General features: G+C 38.6%; 1 protein-coding gene across 3 annotated transcripts in view; it reads left to right on the top strand.

Moving 5' to 3' along the window:
- LOC133569667 (E3 ubiquitin-protein ligase HECW1) overlaps positions 1-23,012 on the top strand; it is a 158,071-nt gene that overhangs the window by 116,484 nt on the left and 18,575 nt on the right. For all 3 annotated transcript variants that reach the window (XM_061922177.1, XM_061922176.1, XM_061922178.1), the window contains 5 exons: positions 46-152; positions 5,185-5,299; positions 11,020-11,133; positions 14,961-15,113; positions 22,172-22,270. In XM_061922177.1, the coding sequence (XP_061778161.1) occupies positions 46-152; positions 5,185-5,299; positions 11,020-11,133; positions 14,961-15,113; positions 22,172-22,270 (588 nt within the window). The remainder of the gene's footprint in view (positions 1-45; positions 153-5,184; positions 5,300-11,019; positions 11,134-14,960; positions 15,114-22,171; positions 22,271-23,012) is intronic.

Below are 23,012 nucleotides of genomic sequence, written 5' to 3' on the forward strand. Positions count from 1 at the left end.
TAATCCTGTCATGGAGTGAACATGCATTCTTTTATGTTACTGCAGTTTATTTGAAGAGGAAATCATGTCGTATATTCCACCTCACCCCATCCACGCTGGCTTTAGTTTCTCCCCACGCTGTTCCCCCGCCAACTCGCCACAGAACTCTCCTGGTAGGTCTTTTATTTTGACAAGAAGAAAAGTCTGAAGTGAATTGTCCTCATCATGAACATCAACTACAGAGCTGTCAACTCTTAGAGTAGTCTGACTGGTCTAGCGACAAAAATCTCCCAGATTGTGATGGTTTTGTGTGGATAAAAAATGTTGTAGCTTTTGCCTTAACGTTGAAGGGATGACGAGGTGATGGTTGATAGACAATGACTTTTTTTTAATATATATTTTGCTCGCTTTAACCACTCTAAAACAGCGCACAGGGTGGCGACTTGTCCGCGTTCTGCCTGATTTTAGCTGAGATAGGCTGCAGTGCCCCCCTGCGACCCTGAAGGGAACAAAAGGTAGAAAATGGATGGATGGATGAAATTATCAAGAAGCATTGGCTTGCTGGCAAAAGCACGACCTATCCTTACTTGAGTTACTGTGCAGAAGGTTGGGGAGATAATTAGAAAACCTTAACAATCTTACAGAGACAGGCAGTTAGAATTATCTATAATGTGGCATTCAGGGAGCTTATTTTTAAGGTCACAACTGTTTGAGTTTGAGTTTGTTTATTTGAAACATGCAAGCATACAACATGATACATCACAATTTCCAGTTTCTCTTTTCAACATGTTGGAAAAGGAGTAGGAAGATGCAGAGCTTATTTAATCCTACCTCTTTTCCATTACATAACAGTTGCTAAAACTTTTGTTCACTTCCTTCTCTCAATTTATTCCCAATGTGCTCCATAAGTAATCACAATAAAAATTAAAGCTGCAAGCAGCATTGGCCGGGCCCGCCTTTGGCTGCTGCCTCCGCCACCCAAACCCGGATACGCGTTAGAAGATGCATGCGTAGTAGCCACTATTATTATAGGGTATTGTGTGTAGAATTGTGAGGACAAAAAATAATTAATTCCATTTCACATTGTCATTGTCTACTGTTAGTCCTAAGTGTCCCAACACTTTTGCCTAGTGTTAGTCCTAAGTGTCCCAATACTTTTACCTAGTTTTAGTCCTAAGTGTTCCAATACTTTTGTCCAGTGTTAGTCCTAAGTGTCCCAATACTTTTGTCCAGAGGTAGTCCTAAGTGTCCCAATACTTTTGTCCAGTGTTAGTCCTAAGTGTCCCAATACTTTTGTCCAGTGGTAGTCCTAAGTGTCCCAATACTTTTGTCTAGTGTACCTACCTTCTCTGCATTGTGTGGGCACGTTAGTGCTTCCTGCTTTTAAGCAGCCATCTTGAGACAACAGCAGCGCAGCAGCATCAGCGCAGTGGTTTTTTGAAGGGTCACAAAATCAAAACCGGAGCAGTAATCAAAACTCTGTCTTGTAATTTTAATCAGAAGGGTTCAAACTCTCTCCTGTGCGAGTTTGAAGCCGAAACGACAAAAGCGCTCGGAGGAGATAATTTTCGAAAAAAGGTGACGGGTTTTTACAAAACTTTTGTTTTGAAGGGTTGATTTTTAACTTCCTGTTGATTTTTGCTGAAGGATGTCAATTATTAAAATGTAGGTCTAAGTGAGACCTACATAGCGGTTTTTGTTTCATGTCTTTCCGGCATTCCTACCGGTAGTTACAAGCAGTTTTGTCTGTGTTTTCTTCCTAGGAGTAGTTTTTTCTGTGTTTTATTTAAAAATTGTGCTAGAGCGCAATTTGGAGTTTTAGGGTTTGGTTTTTTCATTAGATCACAATTTCCGCCAGTCCTGATGTGTGTGCCAAGTTTGGTGAGTTTTGAGGCATTTTAAGGGGGTCAAATTACAGCTCAAAGAGGACCCTAATAAATAAATAATACTCTGTGAAATAAGTTATATTTAATATGGTAATATGGTTTCCTGGACATTGTCTACATCGCTAAAAGAAAAATCTAAAGAAGAGAATCCCTCTCCCATTTTGATTGATTGATTGAAACTCCGATTGTAGCTGAGATAGGCGCCAGCGCCCCCCGCGACCCCCTAAGGGAATAAGCGGTAGAAAATGGATGGATGGATGGATGATTGAAACTTTTACTAGTAGATTGCACAGTGCAGTACATGTTCCGTGCAATTGACCACTAAACGGTAACACCCGAATACGTTTTTCAACTTGTTTAAGTCGGGGTCCACGTTAATCAATTCATGGTAGCCATCTTCCACTAGGTTTTTTTTGTATATAAATTAACTCCCCCAAATCCTCCACACGACACCCCTGCTCCAAACAGGCTAACCTCCTCCAACCTGCACGGACAAAGCTACAAACAATGGGAGACCTGGCTTTTCCTGTTCGCTGCTCCTAGTCTGTGGAATGCTCTCCCTGACCACCTGAGGGCACCTCAGACTGTGGATGCTTTTAAAAAATGCTTAAAAACCCATCTTTTAAAAAAAAACTTTTTATTGATATGCATGCTGGTTCTAGCTATTGGGCTGCTTTTAGTTTTATATTTTATTTATTTTTATTATCTTTTTATTATTATTATTGGTATTACTATTTTTTACACTGTTGCACTTTGAGGTTGTTTGCTCAACATAAAGTGCTTTTTTTTTTTTTTTTTACAAATAAAATCTATTATTATTATTATTAATATTATAAATCGCCCGCTTGAATATTTCCTCTTCTCTTCTACGACTCTCTCGTCGTCATTTGGGATGTCTGTTGTGATTTCCCTTCCTGGTTCGATGACCCGCCCTAGGTTAATCTCAACTAATCCCGACTCATCATAGTAAACAACCAACCAATCATGGCTGTTCTTATACATGCAAGTACGTCTTGGAAGGAGGAAGGTGAGGGCTTTAGTAGCCCATGAGAGGGAGTGGGAAGCGGGGGAGAACAAGGAACATAACAAATAAGCGGTGTTTGGTCATTTCAGCGTGAAATAAATTATATTTTCTTAATTCATATCTTGTTTAGAAACATATTGATTCATCTAACAAACTCGATATATCACCCAGCTTTAGCGAGCAGTGCACCATATGGATTTTTTATTTTTTTGTCGAAAACCTATTTTGCTTTGTTAATTAAAAAAAAAAAAAGTTTTTCACTGTATTTGGTATATTTTTTACATGAGATTTCCAGTTAATTTTCTCATCTTATGCAACATCTTAAAATTAGATTTTTATTTTTTTTACTCTATTAATGTCTACTTCGTCTATGTATTTTTGATTTTGACTTTCTCCTCTACTGTTACCAAATAACGTAATTTTAGTTTTATTGAGATTCAAGGACAGTCGTTTTTTGTTGAACCATCTCTTTGACTTGTTAATTTCTTCTCTTATTTGTATTAGCTTCTGTGTGTTCTCTTCTGTACAAAAGTCAGGCGTGTTATCCGCAAACAGTACTAACTGTAAGTTTTTTGCAACTTTACGAATGTTGTTTAAATTGAGGTTAAACCATTTTGGTCCCGGTATTGAACCCTGGGGTATGCCGCAAGATATTTCTCGCTCTCTTACTGCCTTGTTGTTTGTATTTTGAAGTATCTGTTATGAAACGAGTAAAACATCAATACGGGATTTAAAGGAACACTAATGCATCAAATCTCAAGTTGATTCAAGGTTATTGAAAAATAAGCCTTTAAACAGGGATGTCTACATTTTTTGACTGAGGGTCCGCTTTGAGCTGGAAAAATGTGGTTAAAGTTAAAGTACCAATGATTGTCATTGTGTGTGTGTGAGTCTCACACACACACTAGGTGTGTTGAACTTTGTCCTCTGCATTTGATCCATCCCCTACTGCACCCCCTGGGAGGTGAGGGGAGCAGTGGGCAGCAGCGGTGTCGCGCCCGGGAATCATTTTTGGTGATTTAACCCCCAATTCCAACCCCTTGATGCCGAGTGCCAAGCAGGGAGGTAATGGGTTCCATTTTTATAGTCTTTGGTATGACTCGGCCGGGGTTCGAACTCACAACCTACCAATTTCAGAGCAGACACTCTAACCACTAGGCCACTGAGTAGGTAGTGTGTGAGTGTGTGTGTGCGTGCGTGCGTGCATGTGTGTGTGCGCGTGCCTGTGTGTTTGAGAATATCATCCATCCATTTATTTTCTACCGTTTGTCCCTTATAATTAAATATTAAGAGTATGTAAAACTTTTATTCCTACCTTGTTTACTTAGGTGACAACCTCCTTGTAATCGATCAAAAAGTCAAGCTACTAAAAGTCAAACATGGATAAGTGTATAGAGTGTTTTGCCTATTTCCCATCTTGTCTTGCAATGGATTTGAATGGTGTAATTGCTAAAAAAAAATGTAATGGTGATGGGACATTTTTTGGAAAATTCACAAAGTTAGGCGAGCAGGTTGTATATTATGTGTAACTTCTTGTGCTGGTTGAATTTTTTTGCACCATGACTAGGAAAGGTTGTTTGGATTGGGTTATATAGGTAAGGCTGTGCTTGTGATATCAAGGAAGGACACATCATTTTGAAAACACCCCGCTTGGCTAGGATGCTTATTGAAATTGTTCGTGTGCCGTCATCTCGCGGTTGAAATCAAAGATGCTGGTGGACCAGGATTTGGACACCCTGCCTTAAATCATTGCTACTTATGTTACAACTTTCTGAAAAGGCTTCGTTTTAGGCTGCAACAATCACAAAAAAAGCCTGCAACATCCTGGAGGAACAGACTTAATACAAGTATTTTTTGTTAACAAATTTGGGTGTGGAACGTATTGTTTTGGACTTAAATTGTTTCCTATGTAAAAACTTGCTGTGAGAAACGTATATTTTGTCTTAACGACATCACTTCCAGGATGTGTTAGTGACGTGTCCACTATATTTCAAATCAGTTCCCACTCACACGGAAAACATCAGGAAATTATTTGTGTGCATTGTAAGGCATTGTGCCTGCTCAAAATTAAATTAACCAAACATGTTTTGTCGCTAAATAAGGCCTAAAAACGGGAGATAATGTCACACAAAGGATTTTTATTTTCAATCTCAAACACTACACGTTTTGTAACATTATTAGCCATGGGAATAACAACATCATGACATTTTCCTGATTTCTGATGAACGTTGCCTTCGGTAAAAAGTCTGTATATAAATGTTTCTTTCTGAGTGAATGTGTTCTGTCTTTGTGTAGGTTTGCAAAGAGCCCGGGCGCCGGCCCCTTATCGCAGAGACTTTGAGGCCAAACTCAGAAACTTCTACAGAAAACTGGAAGCAAAGGGCTATGGCCAAGGACCAGGCAAGATTAAGTAAGACTGGGTACAGATTTGACATTTTCATATAAAACCACATATATTGAGTCCAAACTCCAGGTTTCTTTGGCTAAAAAGCCTGAAAAATTCCTTGAATTATTTGTTCAGGCTATCAATATGGAAGTATTGTAACAAAACAATTTGCAAATGTGTATTTCAATCTGTGTGTGTGCATGCGCTTGGGTTGTATGGTATATTGGTTTTAGTATAGTACCGCGATACTAATGAATCATATTCGGTTCTATACCGCCTCTGAAAAGTACCGGCCTGTGTGGTCGTTAGTCATGACATTGCTGGTTTATGAGCAGGGGAGTATGTTCGGCAACGCACAATCACAGAGTACTTACAAGCAGACACAGTGTGTAGACAGAAAAGGGAGAACGGACGCATTTTGGCTTAAAAACTAAAGATAAAGACGAAGTTATAACACTAAAACGCCCACCAGAAAAGGTGCTCTGAGACATGGCTCGCTAGCTAGCTGCTTCTAAATCACTAATCCTCGCCTCCATGAAGTAAGTTTCTTACAAGTATCATCCTTGCAGGACGAGGAATAGCTAAACATGCTTCACTACACACCGTAGCTCAGTGGTCCCCAACCACCGGGCCGCAGAAGTTTTTTTATTCATTTTTATTTAAAAAAATAAGAATATATATAGATTTTTTTTTTATTAAATCAACATAAAAAACACAATATACAATTACCATTAGTGCACCAACCACAAAAACCTCCCTTTTTCATGATAAAAACGTCCCTTTTTCATGACAAAGGAAAAAAAAAAAAAAAAGGACACCCCCCCCGGGCCGCGGGACAAATTATTAAGGGTTGACCGTTCCGCGGATACAAAAAGGTTGGGGACCACTGCCGTAGCACACCGGCGTCAAAATGTAAACATAGGTGGATCTATACCTAACATCCACTGTGATGATACCAAGTACAGGAGCGTATCTAGTTGATAATACTATAATTAGGTCGATATTTTTTGGCATCACAACATCTTCTTTAGTTTTTTTGAAATTTATGTTATGTTTATAAACTCAATAAATACGTCCCTGGACACATGAGGACTTTGAATATGACCAATGTATGATCCTGTAACTACTTGGTATCAAATCGATACCCACATTTGTGGTATCATCCAAAACTAATGTAAGGCATCCAAACAACAGAAGAATAAGTGATTTTTACATTTTAACAGAAGTGTAGATAGAACATGTTAAAGATATCAACAGTAAATGAACAAGTGGATTAATAATTCATTGTCTACCACTTGTCCTTAATAATGTAGACAAAATAGTAGAATGATAAATGACACAATATGTTACTGCATATGTCAGCAGCTAAATTAGGAGACTTTGTTTGCTTACTTACTAATAAAAGACAAGTTGTCTCATGTGTTCACTATTTTATTTAAGGACAAACTTGCAATAAGAAACATATGTTTAATGTACCCTAAGATTTTTTGTTAAAATAGAGCCAACGATGCAATTTTTTGTGGTCCCCTTTATTGAGAAAAGTATCAAAGTACCGAAAAGTATCGAAATCATTTTAGCACCGATACCAAAATATTGGTATTGGGACAACACTAGGAAGAGCGCGTGTCTGTGATCAGACCCACATTTCTGCGTTCAAATTGTTGTCTGTGATGGATTTCTGTGTATGTAAAACAAATTGTGTCATGAAGCAGGAACCATCAAATTGGCTGTTTTTTTTAGCCCACTATACCAGGGGTCTCAAACTCAATTCACCTGGGGGCCACTGGATGCACAAACTGGGTGAGGCTGGGCCGCAAGAAAAGATTTCTTAAAAAAATCTAACATGCACTTTTGAATAATTTCACCTTCTTTAAATGCTTTAAACGCCCGAGCAACGTACTTGCCAACTTTCGCGATCTTTCCGGGTAACACCCGAATATCAGTGCGCCTCCCGACAATCTCCCGGGGCAATCATTCTCCCGGTTTTAGCCAGGACAACATCATTAAGGGCGTGCCGTAATGGCACTGCCTTTAGCGTCCTCAACAACCTGCCGGCCCAGTCACACATTGTATGAGGCTTCTCCAGATCCGTGGAAGTAACTGCAAGACATAGTTGATCAACAGCCATACAGGTTACACCGAGAGTGGCCGTATAAACAACTTTAACACTGTTACAAATATGTGCCACATTGTGAACCCACACCAAATAAGATTGACAAATACATTTTGGGAGAACATCCGCACCGTAACACGACATTAACACACCAGAACAAATACCCAGTATCCAATGAAGCCCTAACTTTTCCGGGTTACAATAGGGGGCGCGGTTGTGGCCAGGAAGAGTTAGAGATGCATGGGATTCTGGGTATTTGTTCTGTTGTGTTTATGTTGTGTTATGGTGCGGATATTCTCCCAAAATGTGTTTGTCATTCCTGTTTCGTGTGGTTTCACAGTGTGGCACATATTTGTAATAGTGTTAAAGTTGTTTATACAGCCACCCTCAGTTTGACCTGTATGGCTGTTAATCAAGTATGCCTTGCAGTCGCTTACTGCGTCTACAGAAGCCAAATACAACATGTGGCTGGGCTGTCACGCTTTGTAGAGGAAGCTTAAGGAAGTGCCCCCCTAATATTGTTGTTTGGGTGAAATTCGGTAGAATGATTACCCCTGGAGTGGCACTGAAAACCATGAGTCTCCCGGAAAAATCGAGGGTATACAAATATGACGTTATAAAGCGCCATTCATTTAAAACTCGTAGGCCGCACCAACATTAAATTTTCACATCAAGGTGCGGGCCACACAATAACGTCTCGTTAACGTAACGCCGCGTGTTTGAGACCCCTGCACTATACCCACCACTTGTCAGTGCTTAGCAGCCGGTGATGTAAACAAGCTGAAGTTATCTTAAGATTTGAATGGTGGGCGATTTCAGATTGATACTTTTTACGTGAAAGGCATTTGACAACACTAAATTGGCCCTAGTGTGTGAATGTGAGTGTGAATTTTGTCTGTCTACCTGTGTTGGCCCTGCGATGAGTTGGCGACTTGTCCAGGGTGTATCCCGCCTTCCGCCCGATTGTAGCTCAGATAGGCACCAGCGTCCCCCGCGACCAGAAAGGGAATGAGCGGTACAAAATGGATGGATGGATGGGCAATGGTCGTTTTTTTGCGGTACAAAATAAAAACAAAAAAACAACAAAAATGTAACTAAATTATGAATATATATATTATCACCTATTTGTGAAAATTAAATAAAGTCACATTTAACCCTTTTTTCCCCTTATACACCACATCCGTTCAGGTCCAGACTAAAAACTTAAAATTCTCAAATCTGGACTAGTTTATCCCAAAGACACTGAAGATTAAAAAAAAAAAAAATACAATTTGCGAGTTGTGAAATCTCAATTCTATTTGTGAAAATGAAATAAAAACACATTTAACTTTTTTCCCCCCACACTGCACCACAAAGAGCTCCCGAATAGTTGACCCAACTATCGAACTTATGAGCACATTTCTGCCTGTTTCAAATGTGTCATAATAAAATTGTAGAAAGACATTAAGCAAGATTTAACTTACCTGATTGGATTCTAGCACTCCAGTGAAGCTGTGTAGACAGCAACAGTCACTGCATGAAAAGATAATTTTGTGATTGATCAGAGTATAATGGATATAGTAATATGTTTGTATGTTTCCTTGTCGTTGAATTGAAAACAGTGTAGTTTTTTTGTTGTTATTTTGCCCTAAATTAGTGACATAATTATTCAATGATTATGACATTCCAAATAAAAAGTATCAGTGTGCAAACCGATCTCACTGGATCGGCTGGGATGAGGATCGGCATCTCCAAATCTGAGGCCATGGTTCTCAGCAGAAAACCAATGGTTTGTACAGTCCAGGTAGAGAACGAGACTCTGTACCAGGTGGAGGAGTTTAAGTATCTTGGGATCTTGTTCACGAGTGAAGGAAAGATGGAAAAGTAAATCAGCCGGAGAATCGGAGCAGCTTGGGCAGTATTGCAGTTTCTCTACCGCACTGTTTTGACAAAATGAGAGCTGAGCCAGAAGGCAAAGGTCTCGGTCTACCAAGTGTTGCGTTTGGACCAGATGTTCCTCTTTCTGGGAATTTAAGCTGCTGGTCACCACCAAGTTCTTTTGATGACACATAAGCTGATTTTAAATGAATCCCAGACAGAAAAGTTATCTTGACATTTCATTCCAAAGCTTTGGGAGACCAATCTATGAACAACACATTTAAATCGCATCGCCCAAGTTGATCTGACAACACTACGGAAGTCTTTCCTTTTTCCCTACGCCACTCGCCCTCCCTCCTCCCCTACAGAGCAAATACACTTATCTATTGTCTTCCTCAGCTGGAGCCAGAGAGAGATAGGAAGAAGAAGTATCGCTGTTCCTGCATTCCGAGCACAAGGCCGTCTACAGTGTACCATCGGTCAGGAGATAGGGAAAAGATAAACAAAGTACAAGATGGAACACTAGCTATTGCGAATATGACTATGGAACAAAAGAAATAACTTATAAATATGGATATATGTAGATATCTACATTTCTTCTCGCACCTATGGTCATGAAGTGTGGGTCATGAACGAAAGAATAAGATCGCGGATACAAGCGGCCAAATTGATTTCCCTCAAAAGAGTGGCTGGCATCTCCCTAAGAGATAGGGTGAGAAGTTCAGTCACCCGAGAGAGACTCGGAGTAGAGCTGCTGCTCCTTCGCTTGGAAAGGAGCCAGCTTAGGTGGTTCAGGCATCTCGTGCGGATGCCTCATGAGCGTCACCCTAGCCTCTTAAGGCCCAAGCTGTTTGTTTACATTCTTTTTTTATTCCTTTTTGCTATTTGGGCTTATTGAACCCTAATTAGAATGAAAACTAAGAATCATCTTTTGATATGGTAGTCCATAAGTAACAAACTTGTACTTAATGTTTAGTGACATGCTAATTCTTATTTTTACACTTTTTTTTACCAAATTCCATGGTATGTTATACTCTTCTGACACCACCAGATGGCAGTATAAGTGTCCACATAAGTGGCCATAAAACCCCAATTCAGTAGTGTACACAATTTTGGAAATAAGAGCTAAAAGGTGCTGTCCACGCATGTGGACAACTAAGCCTTTAGAGGTCTTAAAGAGGTCCTAGTTGCACGTCCCACTGGGAGGAGACCCCGGGGCAGGCCAAGGACCAGATGGGGGATTACATCTCCTCTCTGGCCTGAGAACGCTTCGGGATCCCCTCGTTAACATCCAGACAAGTGAAGAGTATATGGAAAATAGGTTCATCTCCAGTTTTTATTTGTAAAGATTTTACAGTTTAACGACAAAGGTAAAACGGGTGTTGTGCGCTTCACTTCTGGTCATGCAGGTTTCTCAGTGGTGCCGTTTATCGTTATAATCCGTAAATTGTATCAATCCTTCTACTTGTAGACGTTAATGTTGCTTTGGTAACACACACACACGAAACGCCGACGCCAACGTCATTCAGAACAAGGTAACAACTGTTTGCTGTCACAAAAGTGTATTTTTCTGTGTATTTTAACATTTCTGATTTGGAGTGAATGAAATATTTTTCAAAGAAAACGGGCATAAAAATAATGGTGGTAATTTTTAGTTGATTGCAAGTCTGCGTGGTCGCAAATGCCCAGCTACAAATATGCGGAGATGTATCAGTCGCCGTTGAGAAAATGCTTTCTCCGTGTCCTAAATAATATCTTATTTGGGTTCTTACAGGCTGTTGATCAGGCGAGAACACCTGCTGGAAGGCACCTTCAATCAAGTGATGGCATATTCTCGTAAAGAGTTACAAAGGAACAAGCTTTATGTCACTTTCTTGGGGGAGGAAGGGTAAGACAGACACACAACACACACATAAAAGGGTTTCCTGTACATTAATTTATTTTTGGGTAGTCTGCCGCAAATTACTTTTGGACCACTACAAGTTTTTTGGAGGTTTTCTTAAGAACTGGCACAACAGTATTTGCTCATCCTTGCTGGTGATCACATTATTATTAGGGATGCACGATAATAGAAATTTGAACCGATACAAATAAGTCCCAGGCCTTTACAACAGATAACAATAACCGCCATTTATGTACATATATTTTCACAACATTCTGTGAGAAGTAATTAACTTAACTGTTCAGATTTTTGCCCAAAATAACCAAATAATATAAAAATCTATTTTAGTGAAGATAATAGCGCCATCTAATAATTATTTACTTAATATGATTTGAGTACAAATACACTTCCTACTATAATTGTAATCAATGCAAACAATTACAATAATTGTGGAGAGCAAAAATAAGTTGGAATTTATTGATATTTTCAATCCAATCCACTTTATTTGTGTTTAAACAACATAATTGTTTCCAAAGTGCTGCACAACAATATTAAAAAGAATATTCAAATATCCTTAGCTCCACCGATGACTGAATAAAAAATAAAACCAATATAAAAATAAATAAATATGATTAAAAAATGTTTAAAGGGTAAAACCAATTAAAACAATAAATAAAAATAAAAATAATAATAAAAAAACAACAGCACAGAAAACACAGAGAACCTGTATTTTTCGGAGTATAAGTCGCTCCCGAGTATAAGTCGCACCTGCCGAAAATGCATAATAAAGAAGGAAAAAAACATATATAAGACGCACTTGAGTATAAGGTGCATTTTTGGGGAAATTTATTTGATAAAACCTAACACTAAGAATAGACATTTGAAAGGCAATTTAAAATAAATAAAGAATAGTGAACAACAGTGAATAAGTGAATAAGTGTACGTTATATGAGGCATAAATAACCAACTGAGAAGGTGCCTGGTATGTTAACGTAACATATTATGGTAAGAGTCATTCAAATCGCTATAACATATAGAACATGCTATATGTTTACCAAACAATCTGTCACTCCTAATCGATAAATCCCATGAAATCGTATACGTCTATTCTCTTAAAAGTAAAGTACCAATTATTGTCTCACACACACTAGGTGTGGTGAAATTTGTCCTCTACATTTGACCCATCCCCTTGATCACCCCCTGGGAAGTGAGGGGAGCAGTGGGCAGCAGCGGTGCCGCGCCCGGGAATCATTTATGGTGATTTAACCCCCAATTCCAACCCTTGATGCTGACTGCCAAGCAGGGAGGTAATGGGTCCCATTTTTTTTTATAGTCTTTGGTATGACTCGGCCGGGGTTTGAACTCACAACCTACCGATCTCAGGGCGGACACTCTAACCACTAAGCCACTGAGTAATGTGAATGAGCTAAATAATATTATTTGATATTTTACGGTAATGTGTTGATAATTTCACACATAAGTCGCTCCTGAGTATATAAGTCGCACCCCCGGCCAAGCATTGAAAAAAATTGCGACTTATAATCCGAAAATAACGGTAAACATTCTGAATGATTTCGTAAACTTTCTTTATTAAAAGAACATTAATAAAATGAAGTCATTAGAATTAAGCCAATACAATTATGCAATGCAGTTAGCAACACCAAAACAAATGGAGTCACATCTCTTATTTACAAAAATCCAATTATATTTTTCCCCTAGCAAAAGGCAACATTCAACTGTAGAAATTAAGGTTTTTATAATAAAGTGCATTTTTCCACTAAAAATTCATAAAAGGCAACTAACTAAAGCCTGTACCTCCAGATGCCTTCCATCTAAAGTATTTTCTTGTCATGCCTGTAATTTTGTTTTAAGTTTGATCATGTTTGTTTTGTTTTTGGACTCTTGTTTCCCGTTTTACACTTCCTGGTTTTGTTTGTTTCCATAGTAACCCATTAGTTTCCACCTGGTCTCCAAGTCACGCCCAGCCCTCAGTCCCACACCTGTTTCTAATCATCATAGCTGCTATTTATACCATTTTGTTTCTGTCCTTGTCCTGGGAACTTTGCTCTTTGCTTTCTGCCTTCATGCCTGCTATTGCATTGCCTACATATGCTACTCATTCTCCATGCCCAAGATCACCTGCCACGCACCTTGCTATTCTTGCCTCCTGTTTTTTTGTCACAGTAAGTGTTTTGTTTTAGTTGTTTATAGTCATGCCATCTTGCTGTTTATGTTCATAGTTCATTCATGCCATCGTGCAAGTGTTTTTGTTTCCTGTTTGTATTTTGTAGTCTAGTAATATACCTCCTTGTGAGCGGCCTTTTGTTTTGATTATTTTTGTATTTAGTGTATTAATAAATTATCATCATGTACCTGAATTCACACCTGGCTCGTCCTGTAATCCCTCTGCGTCGAAGGAGCAAAACCAATCCATGTCATAGTCCTGACATTTCTCTGAAACTGTCGCCTCTTATCAGACACTTTCTCATCAGTTCTGTGGCTTTACGTTTGTGGCGGTCACCGCTATTAAAGCTAAGTCTCGCCTTTTCTATGATTTGTCTTATTAGCTTGTTGTTATGCATGTATCCTGTAAATGGCTGCATAACTAGTCTACATAGGTAGGGGCAGTCTTCCATCTATTGGTGTTAGCTAACACTGACCTTAGAGCAGGGGTCACCAACCTTTTTGAAACCAAGAGATACTTCTTGGGTACTGATTAATGCGAAGGGCTACCAGTTTGATACACACTTAAATAAATTTACCTGCGATGAGCTGGCGACTTGTCCAGGGTGTACACCGCCTTCCGCCCGATTGTAGCTGAGATAGGCGCCAGCGCCCCCCGCGACCCCGAAAGGGAATACGCGGTAGAAAATGGATTGATGGATGGACCTTTAACTCTATGTTATTATTAATAATTAATGATATTTATCTTTGTGGAAACACTGATCATCTTATTGATTTCTCACAATGAATATATATTTTTGATGACATGTTTTAAATAGGTTAAAATCCAATCTGCACTTTGTTAGAATATATAACAAATTGGACCAAGCTATATTTCTAACAAAGACAAATCATTATTTCTTCTAGATTTTCCAAAACAAAAATTTTAAAAGAAATTCATAAGACTTTGAAATAAGATTTAAATTTGATTCTAAAGATTTTCGAGATTTGCCAGAATCAATTTTTTGTATTTTAATCATAAGTTTAAAGAAATATTTCACAAATATTTTTTGTTGAAAAAACAGAAGCTAAAATGAAGAATTAAATTAAAACTTATTTATTATTCTTTACAATAAAAAAAAATAATTTACTTGAACATTGATTTAAATTGTCAGGAAAGAAGTGGAAGGAATTTAAAAGGTAAAAAGGTATATGTGTTTAAAAATCCTAAAGTCATTTTTAAGGTTGTATTTTTTCTCTAAAATTGTCTTTCTGAAAGTTATAAGAAGCAAAGTAAAAAAAATAATAATAATAAATTTATTTAAACAAGTGAAGACCAAGTCTTTAAAATATTTTCCTGGATTTTCAAATTCTATTTGAGTTTGTCTCTCTTAGAATTAAAAATGTCCAGCAAAGCCAGACCAGCTTTTAGTAAATAAATAAAATAAAAAAAATAGAGGCAGCTCACTGGTAAGTGCTGCTATTTGAGCTATTTTTAGAATAGGCCAGCGGGCGACTCATCTGGTCCTTACGGGTGACCTGGTGCCCGCGGGCACCGCGTTGGTGACCCCTGCCTTAGAGTATAACACCATATATTTACTGTATGTTTTAATAAGATTGTGTGTCCATCTGGACTAATACACATCTCTTGCTTTTTGTTGTCTTTTCAGGCTAGATTACAGTGGACCGTCCAGAGAGTTTTTCTTCCTTTTGTCTCAGGAATTGTTTAATCCATACTATGGACTATTTGAGTACTCAGCAAATGATACCTACACTGTTCAAATCAGCCCCATGTCTGCATTTGTGGAGAACCATCTGGAATGGTAAGTTGATTAATCAACAAGACAAATACAAGTATGTACACATACAGTCAATGACATGTTTTTTTCCCACCAACTACAAAGCCAGCTTTTATTTTTTTTATCATTCACTTATTTCACTCAAGCACTTGCTAATTATTATATTTAATGTTTCACATCCTGTATCGCTGTGTTAGAATAACCCCGTCATAAAAATTATTGACTGTTTATATCTTAGTAACGGTCAAAACTTACAAAATCATCCACTTATTTTTTCCCAATTAACTTTTTTCTATTTTTTTACAGAGGAATCTTAAATGAAATCGGAGTACTCAACTTTGGGGACTGTGCAGTAGGGCTGGGCGTTATGGCTTTTTTTAAATATCTCAATATTTTAAGGCCATATCGCGATACACGATATATATCTCGATATTTTGCCTTAGCCTTGATGCATATAATCACAGCAATATGGTGATTCTATGTGTCTACATTAAAACATTATTGTTCATACTGCATTAATAAATGCTCATTTTAAACTTTCATGCAGAGAAGGAAATCACAAGTAAGTCAATTGACCAAAACTGCATTTATGAAACAGTTATTAAGTAGTGGCACAAACATTCATGTCATTTCAAAACAGAAAGTGCAAGATTGTCAGAGACATTTTAAAACAAGCTATGAGTGCACTTTTGTGCATGATGTCACTAAGATGACATATCAAAACAACACTAAATTAAAGTGCACTTTTTGTACAGAACGCCGCTACAATAGTTTAAAGCAATTAAAGTGCACTTTTGTGCATGATGTCACACAAGATATTTTAATAACTGTCAAATAAAAATGAGCTGAATAATAGAAAATCAAATAGTGTTCGTCCTTCGCTATGTGGTAGGTTACTGCGGACATTATCTCCTTTTGTTGTTGACTAGTTTTTTTCATACGGTGTTGATCTGGAAATGTTTGCCTCGGCATTTTGATGGTGTGGGGATGTGGCACCAAATGGAGATGTTGAAATGCGGAGTAAGAACTCTTCATTCTCTAGCGGGTGACTTTTCAAATGATGCTACATATTAGCAGCAATGCTACTTTTTGTAGCAACGCTTCTGCCTCACACTTGACAAATTAAAGCTTTCTATTCGACATATTCCCACTTGAAGCCAAACCACCGCCAGACGGTGGACCTGTGCTGTTTTTCTTGGGAATTAATTCTTTCTTCATTTGTTACCAGATTCGCACTTTCCTTCTTTCGTAATACCACTCGCACGGCTCAGCTAGCACCACAGCTAACGTTACCCATGCCGCTACTTCTCTCCTACACGAGGGCGTATACATATGTGATGTATGAGGTGACAGTATGTGACGTATGTAAGAAGGTGTGCTTGCTCTCTGTGAGAAGGAGAGACAGGAAAGAGCAAGGGGAGCCTGTAGTGTAATGCCCGCAGCTAAAAGCAACTGCGTGAGAACGTATACTCGAATATCACGATTTTCTATATCGCACAGAGACAAACCCGCGATATTTCAAGAATATCGATATATCGCCTACCCATACAGTGCAGTATTAAATATTCATGGAAAGTATAATTTCTGAAGAAAATACACTAATGCAGTATACCAGTCACATGGTTCAAAACCAGTATAGATTAACTCCGCAATCTGCACTGTTTACATAAGCCTTTGATTAATTTATATTAATTATTTTAATGAATTTTTTCAACTTTATACTACTTAGTCGGGCTATCTTTGAATCAGATTCATTGGATTTCGACTGACCATGAACTATAGGCATCCTATGACAAATAAATGATAACTGGGTTGTACTTGTATAGCGCTTTTCTACCTTCAAGGTACTCAAAGCGTTTTGACACTACTTCCACATTTACCCATTCACACACACACATTCACACACTGATGGAGGGAGCTGCCATGCAAGGCGCTAACCAGCACCCATCAGGAGCAAGGGTGAAGTGTCTTGCTCAGGACACAACGGACATGACGAGGTTGGTACTAGGTGGGGATTGAACCAGGGACCCTTGGGTTGAGCATGGCCACTCTCCCGCTACGCCGTCCCGATGTTGTTGTTGTTGTTGTTTTTAAGAGCACAGCTAATGGGGATCAATGTCCGACAATTAGGTTATGCAAGGTTGTAGCTATATAGGTAATTGATAAATCATTAATTGAGGTTGATAGTCGTATCAGACTCTGACAAATGGCATAGACTACTATTCTAAAGCAACCCTACTACATAGTGTTGTTTTGTTGAGTTGTGTCTTGACCGGTCTCCTCCTCCCGGGATGGAGGACGACAGGGACGTGTGATAGTTTAAGAAAGACTGAGAGAATTGATTCATTGAAACTTTTATTAGTTCAGTACATATTCCGTACAATTGACCACTAAATGGTAACACCCGAATAAGTTTTTCAACTTGTTTATGTCGGGGTCCACGTTAATCAATTCATACACAACTTTTGGTACACCAGATTCTGACAAAGACAACATAACTTTGACGTTGAAGCCACCTTGAGTTTAGGGCCTAGTTCAGCAGTCGGCAACCCAAAATGTTGAAAGAGCCATATTGGATCAAAAATACAAAAAACAAATCAACAAATAAATAAAAGCCTTGTATACTTTAAGTCTTATAACAAAGGCAACACATGACGTGTCTATATGAGCTAAATTAGCCTACTATCAAAATGACTGGGTTGCAGGCTGACGCCATTCTTCGTTGACAGAAATGTTGAAATGTAATACATTTCTTCACATTTGTACAACATTGGATATTTATATTGTTAAACTGAGGCTTTTCAGAGGGTGAGATAACTCCTGGAAGTTACTGGCTTAGAATGGCCAAAGGTATAGATGTGTGTCTCCAGGTTAAAGGAAACGGCAGGCTCTCTTATTCTCCTGGATTTATTACAATCTTTGCAAGCTCGGTAATGTTTGTTGTGGTCTATAACAGCACACAAAAAACTACCTGAAATGCAACCAATATTACATACACATAATGTGTCATGAGACATGCAAATATACATTAATTACACAGAGGACATAAGTAAAGGAAATTAAATGAGCTCAAATATACCTACAAACGAGGCATAATCATGCAATATGTACATACAGCTAGCCTAAACAGCCTGTTAGCATTGATTGGCTTGCAGTCACGCACTGACCAAATATGCCTGATTATCACTACAACAAGTCGGTAACATCAACAAAGCTCACCTTTGTGCATTTTCGCACAGCATAAAACATTTGGTGGACAAAATGAGGCAAAGGAGTGGCATAAAACAGTGGTCCCCAACCACCGGGCCGCAGAAGAATTTTTTATATAAAAAAAAAAAAGTATTATTATTATTTTTTTATTTTTTTATTAAATCAACATAAAAAGCACAATATACACTTACAATTAGTGCACCAATCACAAAAACCTCCCCTTTTCATGACAAAAATGTCCCTTTTTCATGACAAAGAAGAAAAAAAAAAAAGGAAAAAAAAAGGCCCCACCCGGGCCGCGGGACAAATTATTAAGCGTTGACCGGTCCGCGGATACAAAAAGGTTGGGGACCACTGGCATAAAACACGTCTTTCTGTGGCAGCGTCGGAGAAATTCTTACATGTAATCAAACTACGGTGAGTTTAAGGACCGCCCAAATTAGTGGGACAAAACGGTGCTTGCGGTGAAGCATGTATAACATAAACAGTGTGATTTCTAATGATTAGGAAGGTTTGTGTCATGTTTGTCCTCCTACAGAAACCTTATTAAAACAAAAAATATACGTTTTCCTCATCTTTTTCCATTTTTATATATTTTTGAAGAAGCTCCATGGAGCCACTAGAGCGGCGCTTTTGAGCTGCCGGTTGCCGACCCCGGCCTAGTCGTATACCCGTACTTGCCAAACGTCCCGAATTTTCCGGGAGACTCCCGAATTTGCCTCTCCCGAAAATCTCCTGGGACAACCATTCTCCCGAAATCCTCCAGATTTCCAGCCGGACTTAAGTGAGGACAGCCTGTCGTAACGTCCGCTTTTCCTCCTTATAAACAGCGTGTCGGCCCAGTCATGTTAAAACATCTACGGCTTTTGGAGCTCAGTGCACAACTGCACACCCAACAAGGAGGAGACTATATATATCTCCATTATCTATAGGTTTATCTATAACCCATAAAGTAGGCATGCACGGAGCTATTTCTCAGTGTGTGTTTATTCCAGCCAGAGAAAGGTTGTCCCAGGAAATTTTCAGGAGAGGCAAATTCGGGAGTCTCCCAGAAAATTCGGGACGGTTGGCAAGTATGGGTATACAACTAGGCCGGGGTCGGCAACCATCAGCTCAAAAGTGCCCCCCTAGTGGCTCGCTGGAGCTTCTTCACTGACACACAACATCCTGATTCCCATCACGCATTGCTTCAAAACTACGGCAAGTAGTAATGTCCAAAATCATAACAGAGACGAAGCATATGAATGAAGAAGAGACAGTCATGGTGACGACGAGTAAAAATAAGTACGCTTGAAAGTTCCAAAATGATTGGAAACAAGAATTTCAGTTTGTACAGGAGAGCTCGAAGGAGAAGGGGTATGCTAGGGAGAGATGGAAAATTCCAGGCTCTGGTGCATTTGATTAAGGCACTTTTGTGCGTGCTACACAGTAATGCATCATCAGAAAGGCTGTGCAGCATGGTTAGAAAGATAGTGACAGAGAATAGAACAAGGATGGACAATTAGACCCTAAACTCACTCCTTTCCTGCAAATTAAATTTCACAGATGCTGCCCATACCTATGCTCCTTCAAAGGCTGCGCTACTGAGGAGAGGAGTGTTATGTGTGTGGATATATGTAAATAAATGAATACTGAAATTCAAATATTTATTTTATTTTATTTATATATATATATATATATATGTATATATATATATATATATATATATATGTATGTATATATATATATACATATATATATATATGTATGTATGTATGTATGTATGTATACATATATATATATATAGAAATATATGTATATATATCTATAGATATAGATATATATACAGTATATATATAGCTAGAATTCACTGAAAGTCAAGTATTTCTTTGATATATATATATATATACATATGTATATATATATACATATATATATATATATACATATATATATATATATATATATATATATATATATATATATATATGCAGTGTATATATAAATATGCGGTGTATGTGTATATATATATATATATATATATATATATATATATATATATATATGCAGTGTATATATAAATATGCGGTGTATGTGTATATATATATATATATATATATATATATATATATATATATACATAAAAGAAATACTTGAATTTCACTGATTTCTAGCTATAAATATATTCATCCCCCTTAACCCCACCCCGCCCACCTCAACCCAACCCCCCCACCCCAATCTCCCGAATTCGGAAGTCTCAAGGTTGGCATGTATGCGTATACCTAACATGAGATTCCTGTAATTAAGGGTGAGGGAGATCTCCTCTTGTCTTAGTGATGCAAAGTTAGTTAGTATGTATGTGTGTGTGTGTGTATAAATAGCATTTAATGGCCATTAAAGGTGAACTGCACTTTTTTCGGGATTTTGCCCATCATTCACAACCCCAAGTATAAAGTATCAATCACAATCATCGGCACACAACATGTAAATTAAGTTTTTGGAAGGGTTTTTTTAGAGGGCTTTGTAAGCGTAATTTAAGCTACAATTTTAGCCACCTCTTGATAACGTTTTTTTTGTTGTTATTTAGAATACACAAAATGGAGAAAAACATGTGTGCATGTCTAACACAGAGGTTATGAATGATTGGCAATTTTTCAAAATAAAGTGCAGTCAAGAATGAAGGATATTTGAGCGTAAAACTAAATGTTGACCTGCACACACCTTTGTGTGACGTGTGACTTCAAATTACGGCAGATACTAAAGTACAGAGCTTGGTCCGCATTGCCGGCAGTAAGTCGAACACATTTCCAGTGAGGGTTGGACTCCGCCAAGGCTGTCCTTTGTCACCGATTCTGTTCATAACTTTTATGGACAGAATTTCTAGGCGCAGTCAAGGTGTTGAGGGGTTCCGGTTTGGTGGCTGCAGGATTAGGTCTCTGCTTTTTGCAGATGATGTGGTCCTGATGGCTTCATCTGACCGGGATCTTCAGCTCTCGCTGGATCGGTTCGCAGCCGAGTGTGAAGCGACCGGAATGAGAATCAGCACCTCCATGGTTCTCGCCCGGAAAAGGGTGGAATGCCATCTCCGGGTTGGGGAGGAGACCCTGCCCCAAGTGGAGGAGTTCAAGTACCTAGGAGTCTTGTTCACGAGTGAGGCAAGAGTGGATCGTGAGATCGACAGGCGGATCGGTGCGGCGTCTTCAGTAATGCGGACGTTGTACCGATCCGTTGTGGTGAAGAAGGAGCTGAGCCGGAAGGCAAAGCTCTCAATTTACCGGTCGATCTACGTTCCCATCCTCACCTATGGTCATGAGCTTTGGGTCATGACCGAAAGGATAAGATCACGGGTACAAGCGGCCGAAATGAGTTTCCTCCGCCCTTAGAGATAGGGTGAGAAGCTCTGCCATCCGGGAGGGACTCAAAGTAAAGCCGCTGCTCCTCCACATCGAGAGGAGCCAGATGATGTGGTTCGGGCATCTGGTCAGGATGCCACCCGAACGCCTCCCAAGGGAGGTGTTTAGGGCACGTCCAACCGGTAGGAGGCCACGGGGAAGACCCAGGACACGTCGGGAAGACTATGTCTCCCGGCTGGCCTGGGAACGCCTCGGGATCCCCCGGGAAGAGCTAGACGAAGTGGCTGGGGAGAGGGAAGTCTGGGTTGACCTGCTTAGGCTGTTGCCCCCGCGACCCGACCTCGGATAAGCGGAAGATGATGGATGGATGGATGGACTAAAGTATTTTAATCTGTTAAGTGCCCTCAAGTTTAATTTAAGGAGCAACATAAGTCAAAGTTAGTGTTTTTAATTACTAGTGTAAAGTTTGTCATTTTTATTGCGTTGGTTCACATGGCAATGTCAGGGCATTGGCATATTGATGGTCTTGTGTTTGCTCAGGTTCCGTTTCAGTGGGCGCATCCTGGGCCTGGCTCTGATTCATCAATACCTGCTGGACGCTTTCTTCACCAGACCTTTCTACAAGGCCCTACTCAGGCTGTGAGTGTCTTGGAATATTCAATTGCCGCACTTAGACCAAGCTTACATTGAAGTATAAGTGGCCTTTTGTTTATTGAACATCGGTTTAAATAAGGTTCAGAACAAATGATGTGGATAATCGGTCATCTTCAAACTGGGCATTCTTGAGCAGGGGTCCCCAAACTACGGCCGGATCAGGCCCGCCAGCGTCCAAAATCCGGCCCTCTGGAAGTCCAAGTTAAAGTATTTGAATTTGAATTTTATTTTCGTATATTTATTATTTAAAATCTGTCCTCTCTAATTCATTTCCTACCGCTTGTTACTCTCGGTGTCTCCTAGCTGCTCAGGCAAATCATATTGTTTAAAAATGCATTTTCCCATTGATAATGTGACATCATTGCATTCAGAATATATATATATATGTATATATATATATATATGTATATATATATATATATATATATATATGTATATATATATATGTGTATATATATATATATACATATATACATACATATATGTATATACATATATATACATACATATATGTATGTACATATATGTATGTATATATATATATATACATATATATATATATATATATATATACATATATATATATATATATATATATATATATATATATATATATATATATATATCATATTGTTTAAAAAATGCATTTTCCCATTGATAATGTGACATCATTGCATTCAGAATATATATATATATATAGTCGAGGTATTGTTGTTTATCCGTTATG

The sequence above is a fragment of the Nerophis ophidion genome, linkage group LG15, assembly GCF_033978795.1.
Source record: "Nerophis ophidion isolate RoL-2023_Sa linkage group LG15, RoL_Noph_v1.0, whole genome shotgun sequence".
Lineage (NCBI taxonomy): Eukaryota > Metazoa > Chordata > Actinopteri > Syngnathiformes > Syngnathidae > Nerophis > Nerophis ophidion.